General features: G+C 42.2%; 1 protein-coding gene and 1 non-coding gene across 6 annotated transcripts in view; one reads left to right on the plus strand and one right to left on the minus strand.

Moving 5' to 3' along the window:
* The first annotated feature begins 8,641 nt into the window (after positions 1-8,641).
* The window catches only part of MCUB (mitochondrial calcium uniporter dominant negative subunit beta), an 85,983-nt gene continuing 72,497 nt past the window's right edge, over positions 8,642-22,127 (plus strand). For 4 of the 5 annotated variants that reach the window (XM_081558222.1, XM_081558138.1, XM_081558383.1 and 1 more), the window contains exon 1: positions 8,642-8,844. In XM_081558222.1, the coding sequence (XP_081414348.1) occupies positions 8,749-8,844 (96 nt within the window). In that variant the 5' untranslated portion in view covers positions 8,642-8,748. Of the gene's footprint in view, positions 8,845-8,872; positions 8,985-22,127 lie in introns of those variants that run through there. The other variant, XM_081558483.1, reaches the window with a different exon arrangement.
* On the minus strand, positions 19,356-19,429 carry TRNAC-ACA (transfer RNA cysteine (anticodon ACA)). Its single transcript has one exon. It is a non-coding gene; the product is annotated as a tRNA-Cys (tRNA).

Raw genomic sequence — 22,127 nt, forward strand, 5'->3', positions numbered from 1 at the left:
GACTATGTCAAAGCCTTTGACTGTGTGGAGCACAATCAACTGTGGAAAATTCTGAAAGAGATGGGCATACCAGACCATCTGACCTGTCTCTTGAGAAACCTGTATGCAGGTCAGGAAGCAACAGTTAGAACTGGACATGGAAGAACAGACTGGTTCCAAATAGGAAAAGGAGTACGTCAAGGCTGTATATTGTCACCCTGCTTATTTAACTTATATGCAGAGTACATCATGAGAAATGCTGGCCTGGAAGAAACACAAGCTGGAATCAAGATTGCCAGGAGAAATATCAATAACCTCAGATATGCGGATGACACCACCCTTATGGCAGAAAGTGAAGAAGAACTAAAGAGCCTCTTGATGAAGGTGAAGGAGGAAAGTGAAAATGTTGGCTTAAAGCTCAACATTCAGAAAACTAAGATCATGGCATCTGGTCCCATCACTTCATGGGAAATAGATGGGGAAACAGTGGAAACAGTGTCAGACTTTACTTTTTGGGCTCCAGAATCACTGCTGATGGTGACTGCAGCCATGAAATTAAAAGACGCTTACTCCTTGGAAGGAAGGTTATGGCCAACCTAGATAGCATGTTTAAAAGCAGAGACATTAATTTGCCAACAAAAGTCCGTCTAGTCAAGACTATGGTTTTTCCAGTGGTCATGTATGGATGTGAAAGTTGGACGGTGAAGAAAGCTGAGCGCCGCAGAATTGATGCTTTTGAACTGTGGTGTTGGAGAAGACTCTTGAGAGTTTCTTGGACTGCAAGGAGATCCAATCAATCCATCCTAAAAGAGATCAATCCTGGGTGTTCATTGGAAGGTCTGATGTTGAAGCTGAAGCTCCAATACTTTGGCCACCTCATGCGAAGGGTTGACTCATTGGAAAAGACCCTAATGCTGGGTAGGATTGGGGGCGGGAGGAGAAGGGGACGATAGAGGATGAGATGGTTGGATGGCATCACCGACTCGATGAACATGGGTTTGGGTAGACTCCGGGAGTTGGTGATGGACAGAGAGGCCTGGCGTGCTGCAATTCATGGGGTCGCAGAGAGTCGGACACGACTGAGCGACTGAACTGAACTGATAAGTAATTTTTAGAGTTAAGAATAACAGGGAGACAGAAGGATGAAAGAATTCGATGTTTAAGCAAGAAAGATCAAAGCTTAAAGGCTTCAAAGAGCACTGAACAGAGGGGTAATGTGATCTGACCCCCAAAGGTGACATCTAGCCAGCCTACCCTAGGAGGCTGAAGAGAGGAAGGGTGGACACAGTGAACGATTTATGAACAAATAGCCCCCAAGCCTGGTTTAGGTGGGGTGTGTTTGGATTAAAAGAATGTGAAATTTGGAAATTGACCTTGGCAGCTTGCATGAATTTTTACTTGATCATTCTTTTATTACACTACTGGGTTCCATTTGCTAACACTTCATTTAGGATCTTTTATTTACTTTAGAAGACTGGTCTGTGACTTGCTTTTATTGTGTGTACTTGTTTAATTTTGATATCAGCATTATGCTAGTTTTGTTAAATGAATTGGATAGCTTCCTATCTGTTTTGAGGTTTTGGAACAATTTGTAAAGAAGTTAGCTAAAGTCTAGGTATGTAAGATAGGTATTATTTATTCTGGAACTTTCGGTTGAACTTGATCAGTAATCTCTGGGCTTGGGGCATTTTTCCAGGTATATTATTAACCACTGTTACAATCTGTGACTGTTGATCTCTTCAGGTTCTCTTTGTTGAGCCAAGTTTAGTTTTTATAGTTTTAACTTGATTGATACAAGCAATTATTTGGGGCTAGTTTTTATATCCTTTCTATTATGTTTATGTATCCCTTCTTTCTTTTAATCATTCTTGTTTCAGGTTTGTCAGTCTTGGCGCCTTTAAAAAAGAAACAACTTTTGGTTTTATTGACTCACTATTTCTGAGAGAGGTTGCTTTAGAACAGTTTGATTTGTTTTCTGATTTTACCTTTATCATTTTCTTCCCACTACATCCTCTAGGTTTATTTTTGCTACTGTTTTTATAGCTTCTTAGAATGTAAGCTTACTTTCAGACTTTCCTGTTTTCTAATAAATGCATTTAAGACTATACATTTTAGTGAAGGTTTTAACGTCAAGTGCTTTCATTGCTGTATAATTTAAAAATAGCTCTCAACTTCTACTTATCTTCCACTTAATCTATGAATATTTATGTTTGTTATTCAAATTCCAATGGTAATGATGTTTTATCTTTTTGTTAATTTCTCATTTCATAAACAGAGCTTATATGTTTGCAAGTTAAAGTTTTTTTGAGATTTCCTCTGAGGCCTCAATTATGGTCATTACATTGTGAATCTTCCATATGAGTTTGAAAATAATATGTATTCTTATTGGGCACAAAGTTCTTTGTGACTCTAATCGTTAAAAATGAAACCCAAAGCCTTGGGCCTGGAGGCAGAATAGGGAAGAGGAAAATTCTTCTCAGGTCACTACTGGAATTCAATCAGTGTGGAGGCCTCCAAGTAACATACTTGAGGGGACCTAGTCTCAAGGATCTGACAGTCTGCCAGTCCACTCTGCAAGCCAGTGCTGCTAGCATCTGCAGAGGATGTGGTGAAGTTGCTCCGTTCAGAGGATTTTACAAGACCAGGTGACATAAATACAAAACTTTCTGTGGAAATAAACTTTCCTTCAACCTTGACTGAAGCCAACTCCTTTGCCAGTGGCTGGCAAGTGGTCCCATCAATAGATAATCCAATATTATTATTGGTCAACTTATCTGTGAAGAATTGAGTTTTCAAATGGTAGTTTGAGAACGTAAGTGAATAATGTCTGCAAAGACAGATTGTATGAAAGTCAATGGCTGAAATGTGGGTACTGCCTTCATTAGAAATTAAAGCATTAAGTGGTTGTTCACATCTTCATTCAGTGTGACACAAGGCTAAAAGTAGGATGAGGCAACTGAAGCACTTGTCTAGGGTACCAAATACACCACAAAATTCAGCCATTGAGATAACATTTTAATGTAATATTTTAAAAATCAAAATTAATGGAAAAAATCCACGAATAGAATATCAAAATGTTAAATAAAGGATGTGACTCTGCAATTGATTCACCTCACTCGCTGATCCCAGCTATAGCTATGAGAAGGTTGGTGGTTAAGTGATGTCAGAAGAGACAGGCAATGTAAGGTCAAGGTTATCTTGGGGTCTTGGAGTGGAAAACATGGTGTCATAGTTACACAGTTCTAGGCTTGAATTGACTGTGTGTGTGTGCTTAGACACTCAGTCGTGTCCGACTCTTTGCGACCCTATTGACTGCAGCCTGCCAGGCTTCTCTGTCCATGGGGATTCTCCAGAGAAGAAGACTGGAGTGGGTTGCCATGCCCTTCTCCAGGGGATCTTCCCAAACCAGGGATCGAACCAAGGTCTCCTGCATTGCAGGCAGATTCTTTACAGCTGAGCCACAGGGGAAGCCCGAATTCTGACTATATGACTTTAAATAAGTTACTTAATCTATTAGCTAGTTTCTTCACCAGTAATGGGGATCTAATAACAGGAATCCCATAAGGTTTTTATAATGTCTAAACGAGATAACACAAAATGCTTATGCCTGACCCACAGAGGCAGATCCAAGTTTTGTGGAGCCTGAGGTTATATAATTTGGGAGAACTTCTTTAAGAAAAATACTAAAACTAGGAATGCAAAGTTGGCATGGTAATGAATATTTAAGAGTGAGAAAATCAGTGACAACAAACTTTTTAAAAGCACAACCCCCACCACAATAATTTTTTAAAAGTTAGTTGCTGCTCACATCACTGTAATACTCTTTTTTTTCCCATGACAGTTTTGTTTTCTCATACATCGTTTTAGTTTAGAAAAGTGTCTCTGAATTTTATAACTCAGCACTGATAATGTCATGTCAATTCTTAAAGTGTTTTTCATATGTGAGCTGTAATATTTGAAGAATATTCCACAGGCCAGTGTCTGGGCATTAATTTCGCATGTTGCTTCTTTTTACTGGCCACACAGTAACTAGTAACTTGGGGAGTCAGCAAAGTGAAAGCGCTCTGGACACTGCAGATAGACAGGCTCTAGGGCTGCCCTGTCCACACACTGGCTCATGTGCACAACACACTTCACCACCATGTGCGGGAATCTTGGTGAGACTGAACAATTACAGCTAGTTCATTAACACTACTGACATATTACAACCTCTTCGCATTTGAATCTTCGTTTTCCCTTTTCAGAAACAAACAAAAAAAAATTAAACAGCTTTATTGCTATCATTTACGTATCATAAATTTCACTCAAAAGTGTACAGATGATTATTAGCAAATTTAAAGACTTACACAACAATAACCACAATCCAATTTAGGTCATTCCCAGCACCCCAAAAATATTCCTCATGCTCATTTATTTGCCTCACTCCCAATTCTACCTTCAGCTCCAGGCAACTACTAATCCACTTTTCATTTCCATGAATTTTCCCTTTCTGGATATCTTATATAAATAGAATCACCTTGGTGGCTTTAAACGTTCTTCCTGTACCTGTCTTATCCTTCGTTAGTTCTGAGGTCTCTGGTCCTCACCCTCCAGCACTTGCAGGGCACTTCCTTCTCTGAATATTGTTATCCATAGCACCCAAACCTTTCCTCTGTGGCATCTGTCTTGAGTTCTTGCAATTTATCTTCCTGCCCTTTAGCAGTTTCATCTGTTCCTCACTGATCAAGTGTCTAATTTAAAGCAGGTCTTTGTGCTAGGCACTCTGACGCAGCACCTGCCCCTGCATTTCTAATCTAGCTGGAGAGCCAGATATGAGCGTAAATAAATAGTGTGACAAGTTCTACAAAATACGCAGGCGCTAAGTGCTATGGAATGGTTTGGAGTAATAGCATGTTTTGAGGATTTAAAAGTTAGTCACTCAGTCATGTCTGACTCTTTGTGACCTCATGGACTGTAGCCCGTCAAGCTCCTCTGTCCATGGAATTCTCCAGGCAAGAATACTGGAGTGGGTAGCCATTGCCTTCTCCAGGGAATCTTCTCGTCCCAGGGATTGAACCCACGTCTCTTGCGTTTCCTGCATTGCAGGTGGATTTCTTTGCCACTGAGCCACCAGAGAATCCCCTTTTGAGGATTTAGGTGTCAGCAAACTTGATTTAGCTTAAACTTCAAGGGTCTTCACTTGCATAAACCCTTCCCAAGTCCCCTTGTGGGGGGCAATCCCTAGTGATGCATTCGCTTGGTGACATGTTTCTTAATATTTGTAAAATATTTTAACTGGAATCAGTTAAGACCACTGTCACTTTCCTTTCCAATTACCCTTCTGTCATATGTTCCCTCGTGTCAGGTGGCTGAGTGGCTATGACCATTTTCAAAATCCAACAAAAACTGAGTTGAAAATACATCTAGTTTGGGTTTAGTGGGATAATTGTATGTGGCTCACCATCATTTCCAAATATTATTACATATCATTAGCCATGCCCTTGTAGGAATGACTTCCAAGAATACTATCCCCTACTGTTGTGACAAAAATGCAGGACCAGAGATTGCATTGAATTATGAATGTTCCCTGCAGTGCCAAATGACCAGTGTATGTGGCTAGTAAAAAAGAAATGCTTGGAATCAATGGACTCAGAAGCTAGTCTGTGAACTATGCTTCCAACTGTTACAGCTCAGGTATGAAAAACACTTGACAGAAACTTTTCCAAATTTAAGAACAATCATAAGAATTTTCATGACATTACCAATAGTGAATTGTAACACTTAAAGACTTTTCTAAACTATTAATGATATGTAAAAACAAATTAATGTGCTAGAGAGAAGACAATTATATTTTCTGTTTTCTCCGGAGAAAATATTACAAAATTGTTGTTCCATAAAAAGGCAACTGAAGGGAATGTAGCCCCAAAAAACCTGTAGAAAAAAGAGTATTACAGTGATATAGCAGCAGTCTGTGCTCAAAATGGACATTTTCTCCTCCTCTTCTCCATTTCTCTCCAAATAAAATTCCTTTTTTCCCCCTCCCTATCCCCAGCTCTACTGAGGTATAATTAACTGACAAATAAAAAGTGTATATATTTAACTTGAACAATGTGATGGTTTGATATCTGTATACATTGTGAATAATAACCACAACCAAATTGATTAACACATTCATCACCTCATAAAGTTACTTTTTTTTTGGTGTGGTTAGTACAGTTAAGAACTACTCTTAGCAAATTTCAAGTGCTACTAACTATAGTCACCACACTGTACATTAGATTATCAGAACTTATTCATATTATAACTGAAAGTAATTTTTGACCAACATCTCCCCATTTTCCCCATCTCCCAGTCCCTGGAAACTACTGTTCTACTTTGGTTCTCTGGATTTAACTTTTTAGGTTCCATATATTAGTGAGATCATATAGTATTTGTCTTTCTATAACATTTCATTTAGCATAATGTTCTCTCCATTTATTTATATTGTCTATGTGGCAGAATTTCCTTCTATTTTATGGGTGATTAATATCCCATTATGAATATATGTATGTCATCTATATATAATTTTCTTTGCCCGGTCGTACCTTGGACCCCTTTAATTGTTTCCATATCTAGGCTACTAGAGAAAAGGGAACCCTTGTACACTGCTGGTGGGAATGTAAATTGGTACAACCATTATGGAAATCAGTATGAGTTTCTTTAAAAAATTAAAATAGAATTACCACAGATCCAGCAATCCCATTACTAGATAAATATCCAAAAGAAATGAAATAAGTATCTCAAAAACATATCTGCACTTGCTTGTTTATTGCAACATTATTCACAGAAGACAAGATAGATCTCCCATTGGGAATACTAGCAAATACTAGCAAATTTCCTTCTAGGACTCAGGTAAAGTAAATTACTTCCCATGTGGACTTATTGTTTAATGTGCCACGCTCAGTGAAGAGCAATGGTATTTTGAAACGCAGATGCTCATTAACACATATGAATGAGCCTTAAGCGGTGACACAGTTTTTGCTATCATAGAAACTTACATTTTTTTTCAATAAAGGAGACAGTCATCAGGTGAGATTTGCCACTTGTTGCATTGTTTGCCAGCTAATTCATTAACTCAAGCCTCTTGCAGATTTAGCAAATAAAAATAGGGCATGCCCAGTTAAATCTGAATTACAGGTAAGTAATAAATAATTTAAGTATGTCCCAAATATTCTAGAAAAAAAGAATGTATGACCCATGCAATATTTGGGCCATACTTATACTAAAAAAGGGCTTCCCTGATAGCTCAGTTGGTAAAGAATCCGCCTGCAATGCAGGAAACCCGGTTTTGATTCCTGGGTCGGGAAGATCCGCCAGAGAAGGGATAGACTACCCACTCCAGTATTCTTGGGCTTCCCTGTGGTTCAGCTGGTAAAGAATCCGCCTGCAATGGAGGAGACTGGGGTTCGATCCTTGGGTTGGGAAGATTCCCTGGAGAAGGGAAAGGCTACCCACTCCAGTATTCTGGCCTGGAGAATTCCATGGAGTGTATAGTCCATGGGGTGGCAAAGAGTCGGACACCACTGAGCGAATTTCACTATACTAAAAAAAAAAAATATGTTGTTTATTTGAAAATCATATTTAACTGGGCTGCTGCTGCTGCTAAGTCGCTTCAGTCGTGTCCGACTCTGGGCGACCCCACAGACGGCAGCCCACCAGGCTCCCTCATCCCTGGGATTCTCCAGGCAAGAACACTGGAGTGGGTTGCCATTTCCTTCTCCAATGCAGGAAAGTGAAAAGTGAAAGTGAAGTCACTCAGTCGTGTCCGACTCAGCGACCCCATGGACCACAACCTACCAGGCTCCTCCGTCCACGGGATTTTCCAGGCAAGAGTACTGGAGTGGGTTGCCATTGCCTTCTCCGATTTAACTGGGCAGCCTGTGTTTTATCTAGCAACTCCGTTGTAAGGAAGCTATGTGAAAGTTGGACTAGGCTCCTTTTAGATGGCTTGTGTTTGTTTTTACAAACAAAATGTCTCCAAGTCAAACATGAGATCTCCCAATCACGGGGAAGACTAAGAACTTTCACCTCCTTCAGTTAAACCCGTGCTTCAAAGAAGAAGCCACTTCGGTTGTGGGAAAGACTGTCCCAAATAGCTCTGGGTGGGTCACCATTTTAGTGAACCGCAAAACCTCTGGGGCCTAGGACGATCACAGCCCAACGCCTTAAGCCAACTGAGAGGTGGGGCCTTGGTGGACCTGCTTCTCTTCCTGCTTTCTTCTCAAGTCCAGGAGGGAAACTTCCAGAGAGACCCCGCCTCTCTCCAGACGGCCGTGGCTCTTCTCCGCTCACCGCACGCCTCCCCGCCCCGCGGGGTGGAATGGAGCGGACGGCCCCTAGAGCGCCGAGGACCCAGATTTACTCGCGAGTTTTTGAAATCAGCCCGCAAGGTGCAAGGGGGCCCGCCGCCTTCATTCCAGAAAGGGCTTCCGCGGCAAGGAGGCCGGCCTGGCAACCGCGCTGCCCCTCAAAACGGGAGAAGCGGAGGGCGGCTGCCTCGCGCTTTATTTCCACCCCGCCCTCCCCCGCTTTTCAAATTTTGGTCGGAGGAGAGAAAACAGCGTCGCGCCAGGGTGCGCGCGAAGACGAGCCGAGGGGAGACGGACACACCCTCCCGTCAGCCCTCCCCGCGCTGCGCGGCGCCAGGAGGCGGGGGCCCGGCGAGGCTGCGCCCACGGAGAACGCCGGCTCCCCGCGGCGAGGCGCCGACGATGGCCCGTTGACTGGAGCGGGAGCGCCGCGCCCGGCGGGATGATGCTCCGGAGGGGCCCCTGGCCCTGGCGCGCGTGGCTGTTGCCGACCCCCAGAACCCCAGGCCGAGCGCACCGGCGGCCGCCCATGCCCCAGGTAAGCCCGAGCCCGGGGCGAGGCAGGCGACCGGAAAACTTTGCGTGGGGCAACTTCGGCGGGCGCGAAAGCCCAGCGGAGGGACACCCTCTGCGTTTTGCTGGCCCGTCCGCCCGGCTCGGCGCGCGGGAGGACCCCCGGCAAGTGGTCGCCCGGGCTGCGGATGCGGGCCGGGTGTCCACAATCGGAGTCACCCCCGGGAGCCCAGGGAAGGGAAAACCGGGGTGGCGGGGACGTGCGCCGGCGCGTCACCTCGGTTAAGTTGGGGTGCAGGGACCGTGAGGCTGCGGCCCGGAGGTGGGGGGCAGCACAAATACCCCGGGAGGCAGTTTGTCCGTGTCCAAACCGCTGTCTGGAATAAATTTTCAGAGCCGTTCTGCTGTCGGCTCGATCATCGGTGCCGAAGGGGGCTAAGAAAACGGTAGGGCGGCTGGAGTACTGCCCCGAGTGAGCACTGTGGTAGGAAAGCGAAATGTCCATCCTGAAAACCTCCAGCACTTCCCTTTCGAAGAGGGAAGAAAAACTCGCGTTTTGTTCCGAGACTCGAGAGACGGGTGAATCATGCGTGTGTGCTGGTGAGTAACAGTTGGCCTGACACGGTTGTATGTGGTCTGTGTGGAACCGTCGCTTGGAGGAGGGGGGAGGAGTGGATGTGCCCTAAAAGAGGCAAGGAAGAGAGGGGGACAGTGCTGGTAGTAGCTGGGATTGCTGCGAAGCCGGACAGGAGCTCAGGTGCCCCAACTCAGAGCCTGATGAGGAAAGACATACTTTTTAAATCGAGCCTTCCAGGTGTGAGCGGTTGGGGAGCGCGTGGTTTGAGTTCTTAACACCGCCTCCCCACTTCATGAATCCGTTTCAGATTGTTATCGAGGAAAAGATGTGTTCCCTTCAGTTGTGCGCTGTGAAAGAAAAGCGGAAAGTGATGCCGTTACCATTTTCTTGTCACTTTCACTTCCTGTTCATTTTTTTCTTTTTTCTTTTCCTCTCCAAGCCTCTCGGGGCTTGGAATGATGGAAAAAAATCTTTTAATGCATTTTTAAATGCCTTCCCTGAAAGTTTGAAAGAGAATGAGGAAGAACATTTTGTTCCTTATAACTAGGAAAGGGGCAGACTTCTTAAGATGTGAAGTGGTAGACTTAATTGGAGAGAGGCTTTTTTTCATTTTGTGAAATTTGTGTCTTAGTATAAATGTTGCACTTTACAGTCAAAAATATACCAAACAGTAAAGCAACCCAATGCAAGGACCACCAACCCCCCCCTTCAGTATATACCATTTAAATTTAAATGACTGAGTCAGTTTTCTGTTAAATCCATTTAACATTTTGAGTAGAATGTTTATGGGTCCTCAGACTGGCTGCTCTTTCTCAGATTGTCAACTCTAAGCTCTTTTCTCCATGTTTCCCACCTGATGCTATCCAAGGAGTGCCATTGCATGCCCCAGCAGGAATTGGGTGCTCTTTTAAAGAGGTGGAAAATGATATCGTGGGGCTCACTTGGCTTTTAGGGGAATTACAGGGGAACTCGGACTAGCACTTGGCGTCTGTGTAATCATCTGAAGAAGCCTTATGTTTGACTGTTTCTAATTTGCAGATTTTTAAGTCTTCACTGTGCTGTGAAGTCAATTTGCTGAACTTTAGAAATGGAAATGCTTCCATCGATTTACTTGTCTAATTGAAGACCCCCAAAGAATAAAGAGAAGTTTTGAGTGTACTTCTTTATATGCTCTTGAAATTGTACCATAAAGGAACTGACAAATATCCTGGCTGCCTCAGAGTTTTAGTTAGGGCTACTAAACCATTTTCTGTAAATCAAATTAACTGATAGTGAAGGACATCTTTCATTCTAAGATCTCACTGTTTTGTGATTGCCCCATTTGATATGAAAAGTCCTGTGACTAAAGACAAGTATTATTTCTCTTTATATTTTGTTGTAAACATTCAGATCCCTAGAGCCTCTGAAAGCAGCAGGAAAAAAAAAGTGATATATGTGACCTGACAGCTCATAAAATCCTAGCTTGCAAGGACTTGTCATTAATAGTATCTCAAGTAAGCAGTCCCAATTATATTTGGCCTTTGCCGAAAGTATGAATGTGCCTTACAGGAGCATTTGGTGATTTTGAAAAATAGACAGTTTATATGTTTCACATGGTAGGTGAGTAATTGCCAGTATTTTGGGGGTAGAAAGAAAGTTTGTCAACATGGGTATGTTTAGTATAGCTGAATTGCTTTTTAAAGGACACATTTAGTCTGAGGCATAAGAGAGCCAGAGCACGCTGTGTTGCCTTTGGCTGCGACATGGCCTGTTGTCCACAGTCATGTTCGGGGGTAGGGGGGAGTGGGAGGGGGGTCCCACATCTCTGCTTGTCTCCTGCACTGTGGCCGAGTGGTTGTCGAGGCAGTCCACGGCTCCTGCTGGCTTTTCTGTTTTCGAGCATGCAGCTTCGAGTGATCGTGATGCCTAATGAATTAATCACTAAACAGAAAGCTCCTGCCTTATTGTGCCTTCCTTAATTTGGATCTTCTGTTACTTAGCTGAAGAGACTCCCTGCTGTGATTTCAAGCCACTGGCACTGTATGTGGGTCTCTACATAAGCTACGTTTAAAATATTAAAAAGTCAAGTGTACTTTGCAGAGAAGTATTGCCTCTGCTTTTTTTTTTCCTAACCCCTAGAAACAAAGCATAAACATGTTTCAACTCAGTTGTGTCCAACTCTCTGTAGACCGCATGGATTGTAGCCCACTAGGCTCCTCTGTCCATGGAATTCTCAAGGCAAGAATACTGGAGTGGGTAGCCATTCCCTTCTCCAGGGAATCGTCCCGATCCAGGGATCAAACCCTGGTCTGCTGTATTGCAGGCAGATTCTTTACCATCTGAGGAACCAGGGAAGCCTTTAATGCCACCACCAAATGTCAATTTAGAAGTTGTTTTCATCTTTAATAAACGTGTCATTCTTGTTTGATACTTTCCTATGATTCTCTGTCATGTGTTTGTAATTGGCAAGTTGTAGTCTATAATCCTGACTTCAGAGCTGTCTTCCTGTGATTGTACTTACACTGTAGAGAAGACATGGATGTTTTGGTCTCAAAGTAATTCTAGACCAATTTGTCTATTAAATGTTAAACGTTACTACTTTCCCAGCACATAGGTATTAGTGCTGAGTTTTATTTATTTTTTTTATTTTACTGTTTATTTCAAGTTAACAGGATTCTGTTTTACAGCAAGTTCTAAGTTGGAAGATCATTTTGTAGCTTGACAGATAAATATTCAATATTTGTTGAATGCAGTCCCTATGAAACTGCAGTAGAAAACCAGAGGCTAAATATTGGTTGGTCAGTAGCTGTGTAAACGAAATGTGTTTACTTCATAGAATAAAAATGAGCAGCTAATTTCGTTGGTGTTAAGCAATTGGAACGTTTGATGGTCAACCCAGCCCCGCCGCCACTTAGCTCCTGAACTTAGCCAAGTCATTCAGCCTACTTGAGCCTGTTTTACTCCCTTTTCAAAACAAGATTTGTCTAAGTGGTCTCAAAAGCCTTTTTCATCTCTAAAATTACCATTTTATTATTTTACCACAGGTTGTAAACACACTGTTGAATAAAATATTGTCAGTGTCAGAATGTCTTAGTGGTTGAAAATCCTCTTTTATGATCTTAGGCAGTCAGTAAAGTGGCATTTTTAACTAATGATTTTAATAACTGTTTTACCCTTTAAAAAGAAGCTGAAATTTATTTGACATGGGGTGAGCATGGCATAGTAGTATTAGGAATTATGATTTGTCGTGTTCTAATACTTAATTCTGTCATTGCTAGTTATTTCATCTGTGAAGTGTTATTTTTCAAGAGAATCCAGCTTTAGAATCCTAAAACCGTTATATAATAGACATCTTGGCCTAACCTACAGGCTATAAACCAATAGGTATTAATAATAAAATAGCATTATCTTAGCTGTATTTGAGAAGTATCTGATTTTTGATCCCATTTAACTTACCATGCAGTATTAATTTTCCTGGTTTTTAAAACAACATGTCAGCTTTTTTTTCTGAGCTATGTGTTTAGACTGCATGGTGTGGGATCCACCACCCAAATGTTTTACTGAACTTTCTTCATTGGCATACCTTTTAAGAAACAGTACTATAAAACTTGGTGGTCACTTTAAGAGGTGCCTTTTACAAGGACTTATGGAAGATACCACTGTCTAGTCTTAGTCTTAGAATTGGGCTTCCCCTGAGCTGATTTAGGGTTTATTATGCAGACTGAAGTATACAGCCAGGGGTGTTCACTCTATGCTCTGGCTGCCAGAAAGCCTTGAGTCAGATTTTCACTCCACCTTCTAACAAATGTGAAAGATCTTATGACACGCCTTTTATGTATTTACCATACTCATTTACTATACTCAGAGAGGTTTCATCATCTCTGCCTTCATTTTTCCCTCCATTCATATCTTCACCCATTTTTCTGTAATTATCTTTTAATGGGGAAAAGTGGTACGTAAAGAAGGCTTTATTAAATTCTAAAAATCAGCTCTTTGGTGTTTGAAGAAATGTGTTCAAAGGCTTCCCTGATAGCTCAGCGGGTTAAGAATCCACCTGCATTGCAGGAGACATAGACAATCCCTGGATTTGATCCCACAGGTTTGATCCCTAGAATGGGAAGATTCCCCTGGGGGTAGAAAATGGCAATCCACTCCAGTGTTCTTGCCTGGGAAATCCTATGGACGGAGAAGCCTAGTGGGCTACAGTCAGAAGGGTTGCAAAGAGTCAGACACGACCGAGTGACTAAGCACAGCACGGTTTGTGAGAGCGCGGCAAATCAGTCTGCTGTCCAGTCTCCTTGGTGTTTCACCCGCAGAAAGTGTGCCACACATATTGATTGTATTGAGTTGCCTTAAGAATCTACTTTTGATGCCATGGTTCTCTTTTTTGTCTTGAGATGTAATTGACAAGTGTGATTGTCTCTTAAAGGCAGTGGTACTGAGGTTGTTGACTGTCGTCTCACCTTTTTTGCTTCTTACTACCCTTACCTGTCCTAAATCTTCCCAGCTCCTTCGTACCTCCACTAGCCTCACCTGGGTAAAAAATAGAGTTTGGGTCAACTTTTTATTGTGACTTTCCTATTTAATTCGTAAATGACGCTATTTGATTTTACATCGTTTTTACCTTAGTTTACAGGAACAGAGAGCATGCAGTCCAGGCATTTGTTCAGCAGCTTTTTCGGGGACAATTAGAGCTCGATCTAGGATTCATCAGCTCGATGCTGATGAGAAGTGATGTGTGAAACCTGCACTGTCAACAGAGTCCATTGAAGAGACTTCTCTGAATAGATTTGAGGGCAGGAAATAGGGAACAGTGAAAAGAGAGGCAAGAAATGGAGCAAGAGTTGAAATTGCTATAGCCTGTGCGCAGAATCAAGAAGTGACATGAAACATTGAACCTCATATCAAGAAACTGACAGATGCACAGTTTTATTGTGGCAAACTTAAGGGGGGAAAAAGTCTTCAAGATTGACAAGGGTCACACCATGAGTCTGGCTTCTACCCGAGGTTCTTATTACCTGATTGAGTAAGATGGTTTGGTTTATAATACTGCTGTGGACACAGGTGGTAATCCTAGTATATTTAATTCCACTGGGAACTCTCAATTATTTTGTTGTTGTAAGAGTGTTTTTATACTGAATGTGCTTCTTAAATTACATTTCTAAGGCATGACAGTAAAAGTAAGTGCCCTGAGCCTGATTGGAGGAAAGAAGAAGTTATCAATTTTCTTGACAAATCCTGACTGTGTGTATTTTTCTGACTGTGTGTTTATTTGTGTGTGTGTTCATGTGTGGCTGTCTCTTTGTGTCAGATATTTTGTTTGTTTTGGTATGAGTTTCACTAGTAGTTCAGTTCAGTTGCTCAGTCATGTCCGACTCTTTGCGACCCCGTGGACTGCAACACACCAGGCCTCCCTGTCCATCACCAACTCCTAGAGTTTACTCAAACTCATGTCCATTCAGTCAGTGATGCCATCCAACCATCTCATCATCTGCTGTTCCCTTCTTCTGCTTTCAATCTTTCCTAGCATCAGGGTCTTTTCCAATGGTGGCCAAAGTATTGGAGTTTCAGCTTCAGCATCAGTCCTTCCGGTGAATATTCAGGACTGATTTTCTTTAGGATGGACTGGTTGGATCTCCTTGCAGTCCAAGGGACTCTCAAGAGTCTTCTCCAACACCACAGTTCAAAAGCTTCAATTCTTCACCACTCAGCTTTCTTTATAGTCCAACTCTCACATCCATACATGACTACTGGAAAAACCATAGCTTTGACTAGATGGACCTTTGTTGGCAAAGTAATGTCTCTGCTTTTTAATATGCTGTCTAGGTTGGTCATAACTTTTCTTCCAAGGAGCAAGCGTCTTTTAATTTAATGGCTGCAATCACCATCTGCAGTGATTTTGGAGCCCCCCCAAAATAAAGACAGCCACTGTTTCCATTGTTTCCCTACTTATTTGCCATGAAGTGATGGGACCAGATGTCACCATCTTAGTTTTCTGAATGTTGAGTTTTAAGCCAACTTTTTCAGTCTCCTCTTTCACTTTCGTCAAGAGGCTCTTTAGTTCTTCTTCACTTTCTGCCATAAGGGTGATGTCATCTGCATATCTGAGGTTATTGATATTTTTCCCAGCAGTCTTGATTCCAGCTTGTGCTTCATCCAGCCCAGTATTTCTCATGATGTACTCTGCATATAAGTTAAATAAGCAGGGTGACAATATACAGCCTTGAGGTACTCCTTTCCTGATTTGGAACCAGTCTGTTGTTCCATGTCCAGTTCTAACTGTTGCTTCCTGACCTGCATACAGATTTCTCAGGAGGCAGGTCAGGTGGTCTGGTATTCCCATCTCTTTCAGAATTTTCCACAGTTTATTGTGATCCACACAGTCAAAGGCTTTGGCATAGTCAATAAAGTAGAAGTAGATGTTTTTCTGGAACTCTCTTGCTTTTTCAGTGATCCAACCGATGTTGGCAATTTGATCTCTGGTTCCTCTGCCTTTTCTAAATCGAACTTGAAGACTAGTAGATGAATGGGATATTTGAAGAGGGGGTTTTTAAAAGCTGTTGATGAAAAACTGCTTTTTCAGCCAGTAATGTAGCTGAAATACAAATGTGCATTTTTATTAGAGAGACTGACAGTAATGTGACCTTAAACCTGAAATTTTGTTTTAGAAAATGTGTGCAAACAGAACTGCATAGTGCTGGCTGTCTGAGCCCTTGCTAGAGGATATTTGTTGTGACGTTTTATAGTCTGATAACTCATTTCTGTAACTCTGCTTTGGGAATGTTTCAGAGAATGTACCGTGTAGCCGTTTTCATTTTTTCAGGAGAATGTATGGTTTATTTTGACCTTGTGGGTTTGTGACAAGATGCTTTTGTGGGTTTGTTGTTAGTGAAACCAAGGTAAGCAAGCGTTGTACATAAGCTACAGTTGACCCAGAAATCATGTGTTTTCATCCCTCCAGTCCCACTTTCCACTGCATCCTCTGCGAGGCCCACATCAGCCACGAGGGACTCACACCTCTTCTTGCTGCTTGTCCCTGGTGGCCTTTATGATGTTCCACTGGCAACACTGCCCCCGATCACTCTCCCCTTCACCTTTTTGAAGTCGCATCCTCCAAGACTGAGTTCCAGTACCCACACAGCCTACCCCAGTCTTTACGCAGTCTCTGTAGGTCTCTGCCAGCAGAATTAATTACACTTCCTTTTCACTCCCACGGTACCTGCAGTACTGGAGAAGGGAATGGCAAAGCACTTCAGTGTTCTTGCCTTGAGAACCCCATGAACAGTATGAAAAGACTTCACTCTAACCTGTATTAGCATTAGTTGGGTTCATACGATTTTCCCATGTGGATTCTCTCAGCCCTTTGTGGTCAGAACTGTTTTTCCTTTTCTCTGGCTTCTGCCCTGTCACAGTAGGTACATAATAAATGCTTATTGGGTAGAGGAATGAAGGGCTGAATGATAAAGAACTAAACATTATATAGATTACCTTCATGGTGCATTCTCTTCAGATCTGACCTTCTCAGTTTCCTCTTCCTCACTGACTCCAGCCAGGGAGACACCTAAAGTGTTCTTACCTACCTCTTGTGATTTGAGCCTTGAATGTTGAAGATTGTTTTAAGGTTAACCAAAATAATCTTCATGTATCATATTTATATTAAAACTGTAGTATTCAAATAGATTTTGGTTCATTGTTTTGTTTCAGATATGCTTTCACATCAGGCTTTTTAAAGGACATAAGTCAACGTGATTTAATGAAACATAAATTTTGTCAGGACAGCCTGGTGTTTGTTTTCTTGGCTGTTCTGTAAGCGTGATGGTGATTTTGGGTGATTCCTTACATGTGGGGAAGGCAGTGCTTTTCTCTACTGATGAGGTTGTTCGTAAATGGAATTCTCAGCGCATTAGATCATATTGGTTTTTGTTTTGTGATGTGCTGTTTTGTGATTGCCCAAAATTATTAGTGTTGGTACTAAAAGCTTGGGAGAAGAAAATGGCAACCCACTCAAGTATTCTTGCCTGGAAAATCCCATGGACAGAGGAACCTGGAGGGCTACAGTACATGGGGTCACAAAGAGTCAGCCATGACTGAGCACATCAGCACTAAAAACTTAATCATTAAAACTTCAATAATTTAGAATGATAATCCCCTTAAAATCAGTTATAAAATGGGAGTTGTGGTGGTTCATGCTAGGTGTGAATGCTTGCAGAAAAGATCCCTAAAAATTACATGTAAGACAACATACCTATACATAAAAGAGATACATGTTTATTCACCATTTGGATCATGAGAGTCAAATATCAGAGACAATAAATACTGGAAGAATTCAGAGAAGAAACAGCATTAGGAATTGAAGAGATGAAAAGAGGTGAGATTTCAATCAAGCTCTGAGAGCAGGGGGTGAGGAAGAGTTTAGCAGACACATCTAGAGTAGGGAGAAAAGGTATGAGCACAGAGAGTTGGAATCTGAGAGGAACTGGGGTCTAGTAGGCTCTCTGATCAGGTGGCAGGAAGCTTTCTCTGTGAAGTATGGTCCTTGATTTGACTTGGATTAGAGTTTTAGATGCCATGTTAAAACCTTGTAGAAATTATGTTTATTAAATTAAACTCTGTATCACAAACTGATACCCTGTAGTTGGACATTGATCCCTAGGGTGTTAATAGATAATATAGAAAAAACAAATTGCCTCTTCTTTTAAGTCTGAAGAATTCTGGGCTAAGCCATACCAAGTTAGACGTGTTCCTTCGCTACACACCTTTGCTGTTGGGCATCAGAACAATCTGAGAGTGGGAAGGACGTTGATCACAGACGTCTGTTACTCCACAGCATTCCTAATAGCTTCTCCCAGAAGAGTGGTCTGTAGGACACAATTTGGGGAGCACTGCACTAAAAAATTAGATTGGGGATGGATGATGTTGGAAAAGACAGGTGAAATCCTCCTGTTTCCTAGCCTGTTTCCTCTGGCATCACTAATCTTGGCACTCTGGCTCTAGTGTATTGGACCATTCCGAAATGCTATGTTCTTCAGCCTTCTTTGCAGCTAGCACATGACTAAGTTCTGGGTAGCCCACATGGCATAAAAGTGTAATTTCTGGTTCACATCCTTAATTAGGAAACTGATTTCTGTTCTGTCTTCTACATTTTTCTCCCTCCCTTGGGCTGGAATGTAGATGTGGAAGGGATGGGTCAGCTGGACCCTGTGGAGGCAAATAACCCTCTAGATGATGGTGGAACAACTAGATAGAAGGAACCTGGGTCCCTGGATGGCATTAATGTCCTCTTACCCTCAACTGCCTACCTACCAGGAAAGGAAACATTTCTGGAGTCCCATGTGCTTTTCAGTCCCTTTGTTACAACAGCGTAGCTTGTGCCTTATCTTGTCCAGTGGAAGAGCAGCCCAGCTGCAAGTCTCTGAGTGGAGAGATTAAAGCAGAAGAGCAAGAAAAACGGGGAGATGAGCCAGAGACATTATGAGGCCGATGCTGTTGGAGGCTCTCAGAAAGCAGTACTACAAATGCCCAAAGCATTGTTACCAGTGGTTGAAACCTGAAGTTGAAAAACAGTATGTGGATGGAATATGTTTTATAGACTGAAACAGTTTACCTTGTGCTATCTTTATCTACTATGCACCCGCTCTATTCCTGGTTAAAAGTCGTACCTTGGCTTCATCATTTCCATAAATCCTGTCTTGATTACTAGATGGAAATCACCTTTCCTTCTTTTTTTGAAATTGAAATATATTTGATCTATAACATTACATTCGTTTTAGGTGTATAACATAATATGATATTTGCATATATTACGAAAAGATCATCACAATAAGTCCAATTAACATCCATCACCATGAATTGAAGTGAAGTCGCTCAGTCATGTCCAACTCTTTGCAACCCCATGGACTGTAGCCTACAAGGCTCCTCTGTCCATGGAATTTTCCAGGCAAGAGTACTAGAGTGGGTTGCCATTTCCTTCTCCAGGGGGTCTTCCTGGCCCAGGGATTGAACCTGGGTCTCCTGCATTGTAGGCAGATGCTTTACCATCTGAGCCACCAAAGAAGCCATGCATAGTTACAAGTTTTTCTTCACGTGATGAGAATTTTTAGGACTTACTGTTAACAACTTTCAAAGATACAATGCAGCATTATAACTGTAGTCACCATGCTATGCATTACATGCCCAGGACTTACTTATTATATAGCTAGAGGTTTGTACCTTTTGGTCTCCTTCATTCATTTCACCCACCCCTCAAATAGCAGTATTTCCTTCTTTTTTATGGCCAAATAATATTCCATTGCACCATCATTATCCATTCATCCATTGATGGACGGTAAGCTTATTTCCATGTCTTGGCTATTGTGAATAGTGCTGCAGTGAACATAGAGGTGTAGATATCTTTTCTAATTAGTGTTTTCAAATTGCTGGATCATATGGTAGTTCTATTTTTAATGTTTTGAGGGCCCACCATACTGTTTTCCATAGTGACTGCACCAATTTATGTTCCCACTGACAGTGCACAGGGTTCCCTTTTCCTTACATCCTCACCAATACTTATTTCTTGTCTTTTTGAATGGAGCCATTCTAACAGGTGGGGCTTCCCTGGTGGCACAGTGATAAAGAATCTCTCTGCCAATGCAGGAGACTCAAGAGATGCAGGTTCAATCCCTGGGTCGGGAAGATCCTCTGGTGTAGGAAATGGCAACCCATTCCAGTATTCTTGCCTAAAAAATTCCAGGGACAGAGGAGCCTGGCGGGCTACAGTCCTTGGGATTGCAAAGAGTTGAACATGATTGAGCACGCATGCATGCAGGCACCATTCTAACAGGTGTGAGGGGATTCTTCATTGTAGTTTTGATTTCCATTTTTGTAATGATTAGTGATGTTGAGCACCTTTTCATGTACATGTTGGCCATCTGTACATCTTCTTTGGGAAAATCTGTATTCAGATCCTCTGCCCATTTTTTCCCTATCTTTCCTTCCTGTGTCTGCCTAGTTGACTCATTTTACTACTCATTTGGTACTTGTACACTCTTTTATATTAGGGCTTTTTGTGTATATATCTTACCAGCATGTCTGCCTCCCCCCATGAATATTCATTTTCTCTGTACACTAGTAACTCCTGAAGAGTAAGTAACATATCTTTTATATCCTTGGTACCGTATATACATATATATGTTTATTTATCTTTGGTTTTCTTATTCTGCTAGTTCAGGTGCTTGTAGTGGTGCTGAATGAATGAGGTATAAGAAGATAACTGCCATTGTCTTTATGAGAAATGATGTTGGTCTATACCAGGTGTTGGTAAACTTTTAAAGGTCCAGATGGTAAGTATTTTCGTCTTTGCAGCCTATGATGTTACAGCTACTCAGTGTTGCCATTGCAGTACAAAAGCTGCTATGTAATAGCGCATGGCTGTGTTCCAATAAATTTTATTTACAAAAATGGCAATAGGCCAGATTTGGCCCATAGACCATAATTTGCCAGTCCCTAATCTGTAGACTCCATTTTTGGCAGTAGTCATAGAGATGCTATTCTAGGAGATGAATCTGAATTTAGCAACCCAGTATATGTATAATGTGGAGAAGGCAATGGCACCCCACTCCAGTACTCTTGCCTGGAAAATCCCATGGACGGAGGAGCCTGGTAGGCTACAGTCCGTGGGGTCGCACAGAGTCGGACATGACTGAAGCGACTTAGCAGCAGCAGTAGCATATGTATAATGGGATGAGACCAGTGACTTCATTAATAAGGAACAGTCACAAAGTCCTGGTCACCGTAAATGGAGCTAAAATAACAGGAACTGGTAGAATGGGCAAATGAAGAATATGAAAGTGTGTAGGAATTCCAGCAGTTTTCTGTGATTAGGCTTATACCTAACCATGAAGCTATGGTGTCTGGCACTGGAGAGCAGGAAAAGAATCCATGGCTGGGACTAAGATGATGAACTGCCATCTGAAGTCAGGGGAAGAATCAGAGTCGTGGGGTGAGTTCTTATTCCTGTGGGAGATGTGACGTGATGAGTGAGAAGGTGAAGATGTGGCTGAGTGATGTTCAAGAGGCAGTACGCTGTCCCAGGCTTTATTCCAGTAGGTTATTTCCCTTTGGGATTATTAAACCATGGATGCTGTTTGTCTCTCATCTGAACCCAGCGTTAGAGTTTGCCGTCTATGTATGTTTTTCCTCGCTTTTCCTTCCCCAAACTTTTTTTGTTTTTTTAAGAATTTTCTGTTACCTAAGCTGTGCTGCTGAAACAAAAGACCCAACAGTCCATGAACTTCTGTATGCTTTAAGTCACTCTTCCCTCTCTCAGGAAATTCGTCTGAGGTAAGCTTTTCAGGTCAGCAGTAACTCGGCTCCTCGTAATTGTTCAGGGACCCTAAGCTGACCAGTCCCTCTGCCGTCTTCAGAGTGTGGCTTCCAAACTCAAAAGAGCGTGGAAGGGCTTTTCAAGGTGTTACAGGCTGGGCCTGGCAAAGTCACATAAGGCTTGTGCTCATGTTCCATTGAATGAATATTTCACTGAAAGGGTCAGATGCCACCCTGTGCCACCAGGGGGGCTGAGAGATGTGCTGGCTGGGAGCCACATTCCACTGAACACGTGAAAACCGTTGACAAAAGGAAGATAGAATTTTAATGGATGTTTAGCTTTCCGGCTGCAGTCCCCCTTGGCCAGAAACAGGACAGTTTTGCTTTTTGTGGGTACTGAATTGTCAAGGCTCTGTCGTGCCTTGTTTGTATGGTATTCCTCAGCAGTAGAT

This window comes from Giraffa tippelskirchi, chromosome 1 (assembly GCF_054371585.1).
Source record: "Giraffa tippelskirchi isolate mGirTip1 chromosome 1, T2T-mGirTip1v1.2.pri, whole genome shotgun sequence".
Lineage (NCBI taxonomy): Eukaryota > Metazoa > Chordata > Mammalia > Artiodactyla > Giraffidae > Giraffa > Giraffa tippelskirchi.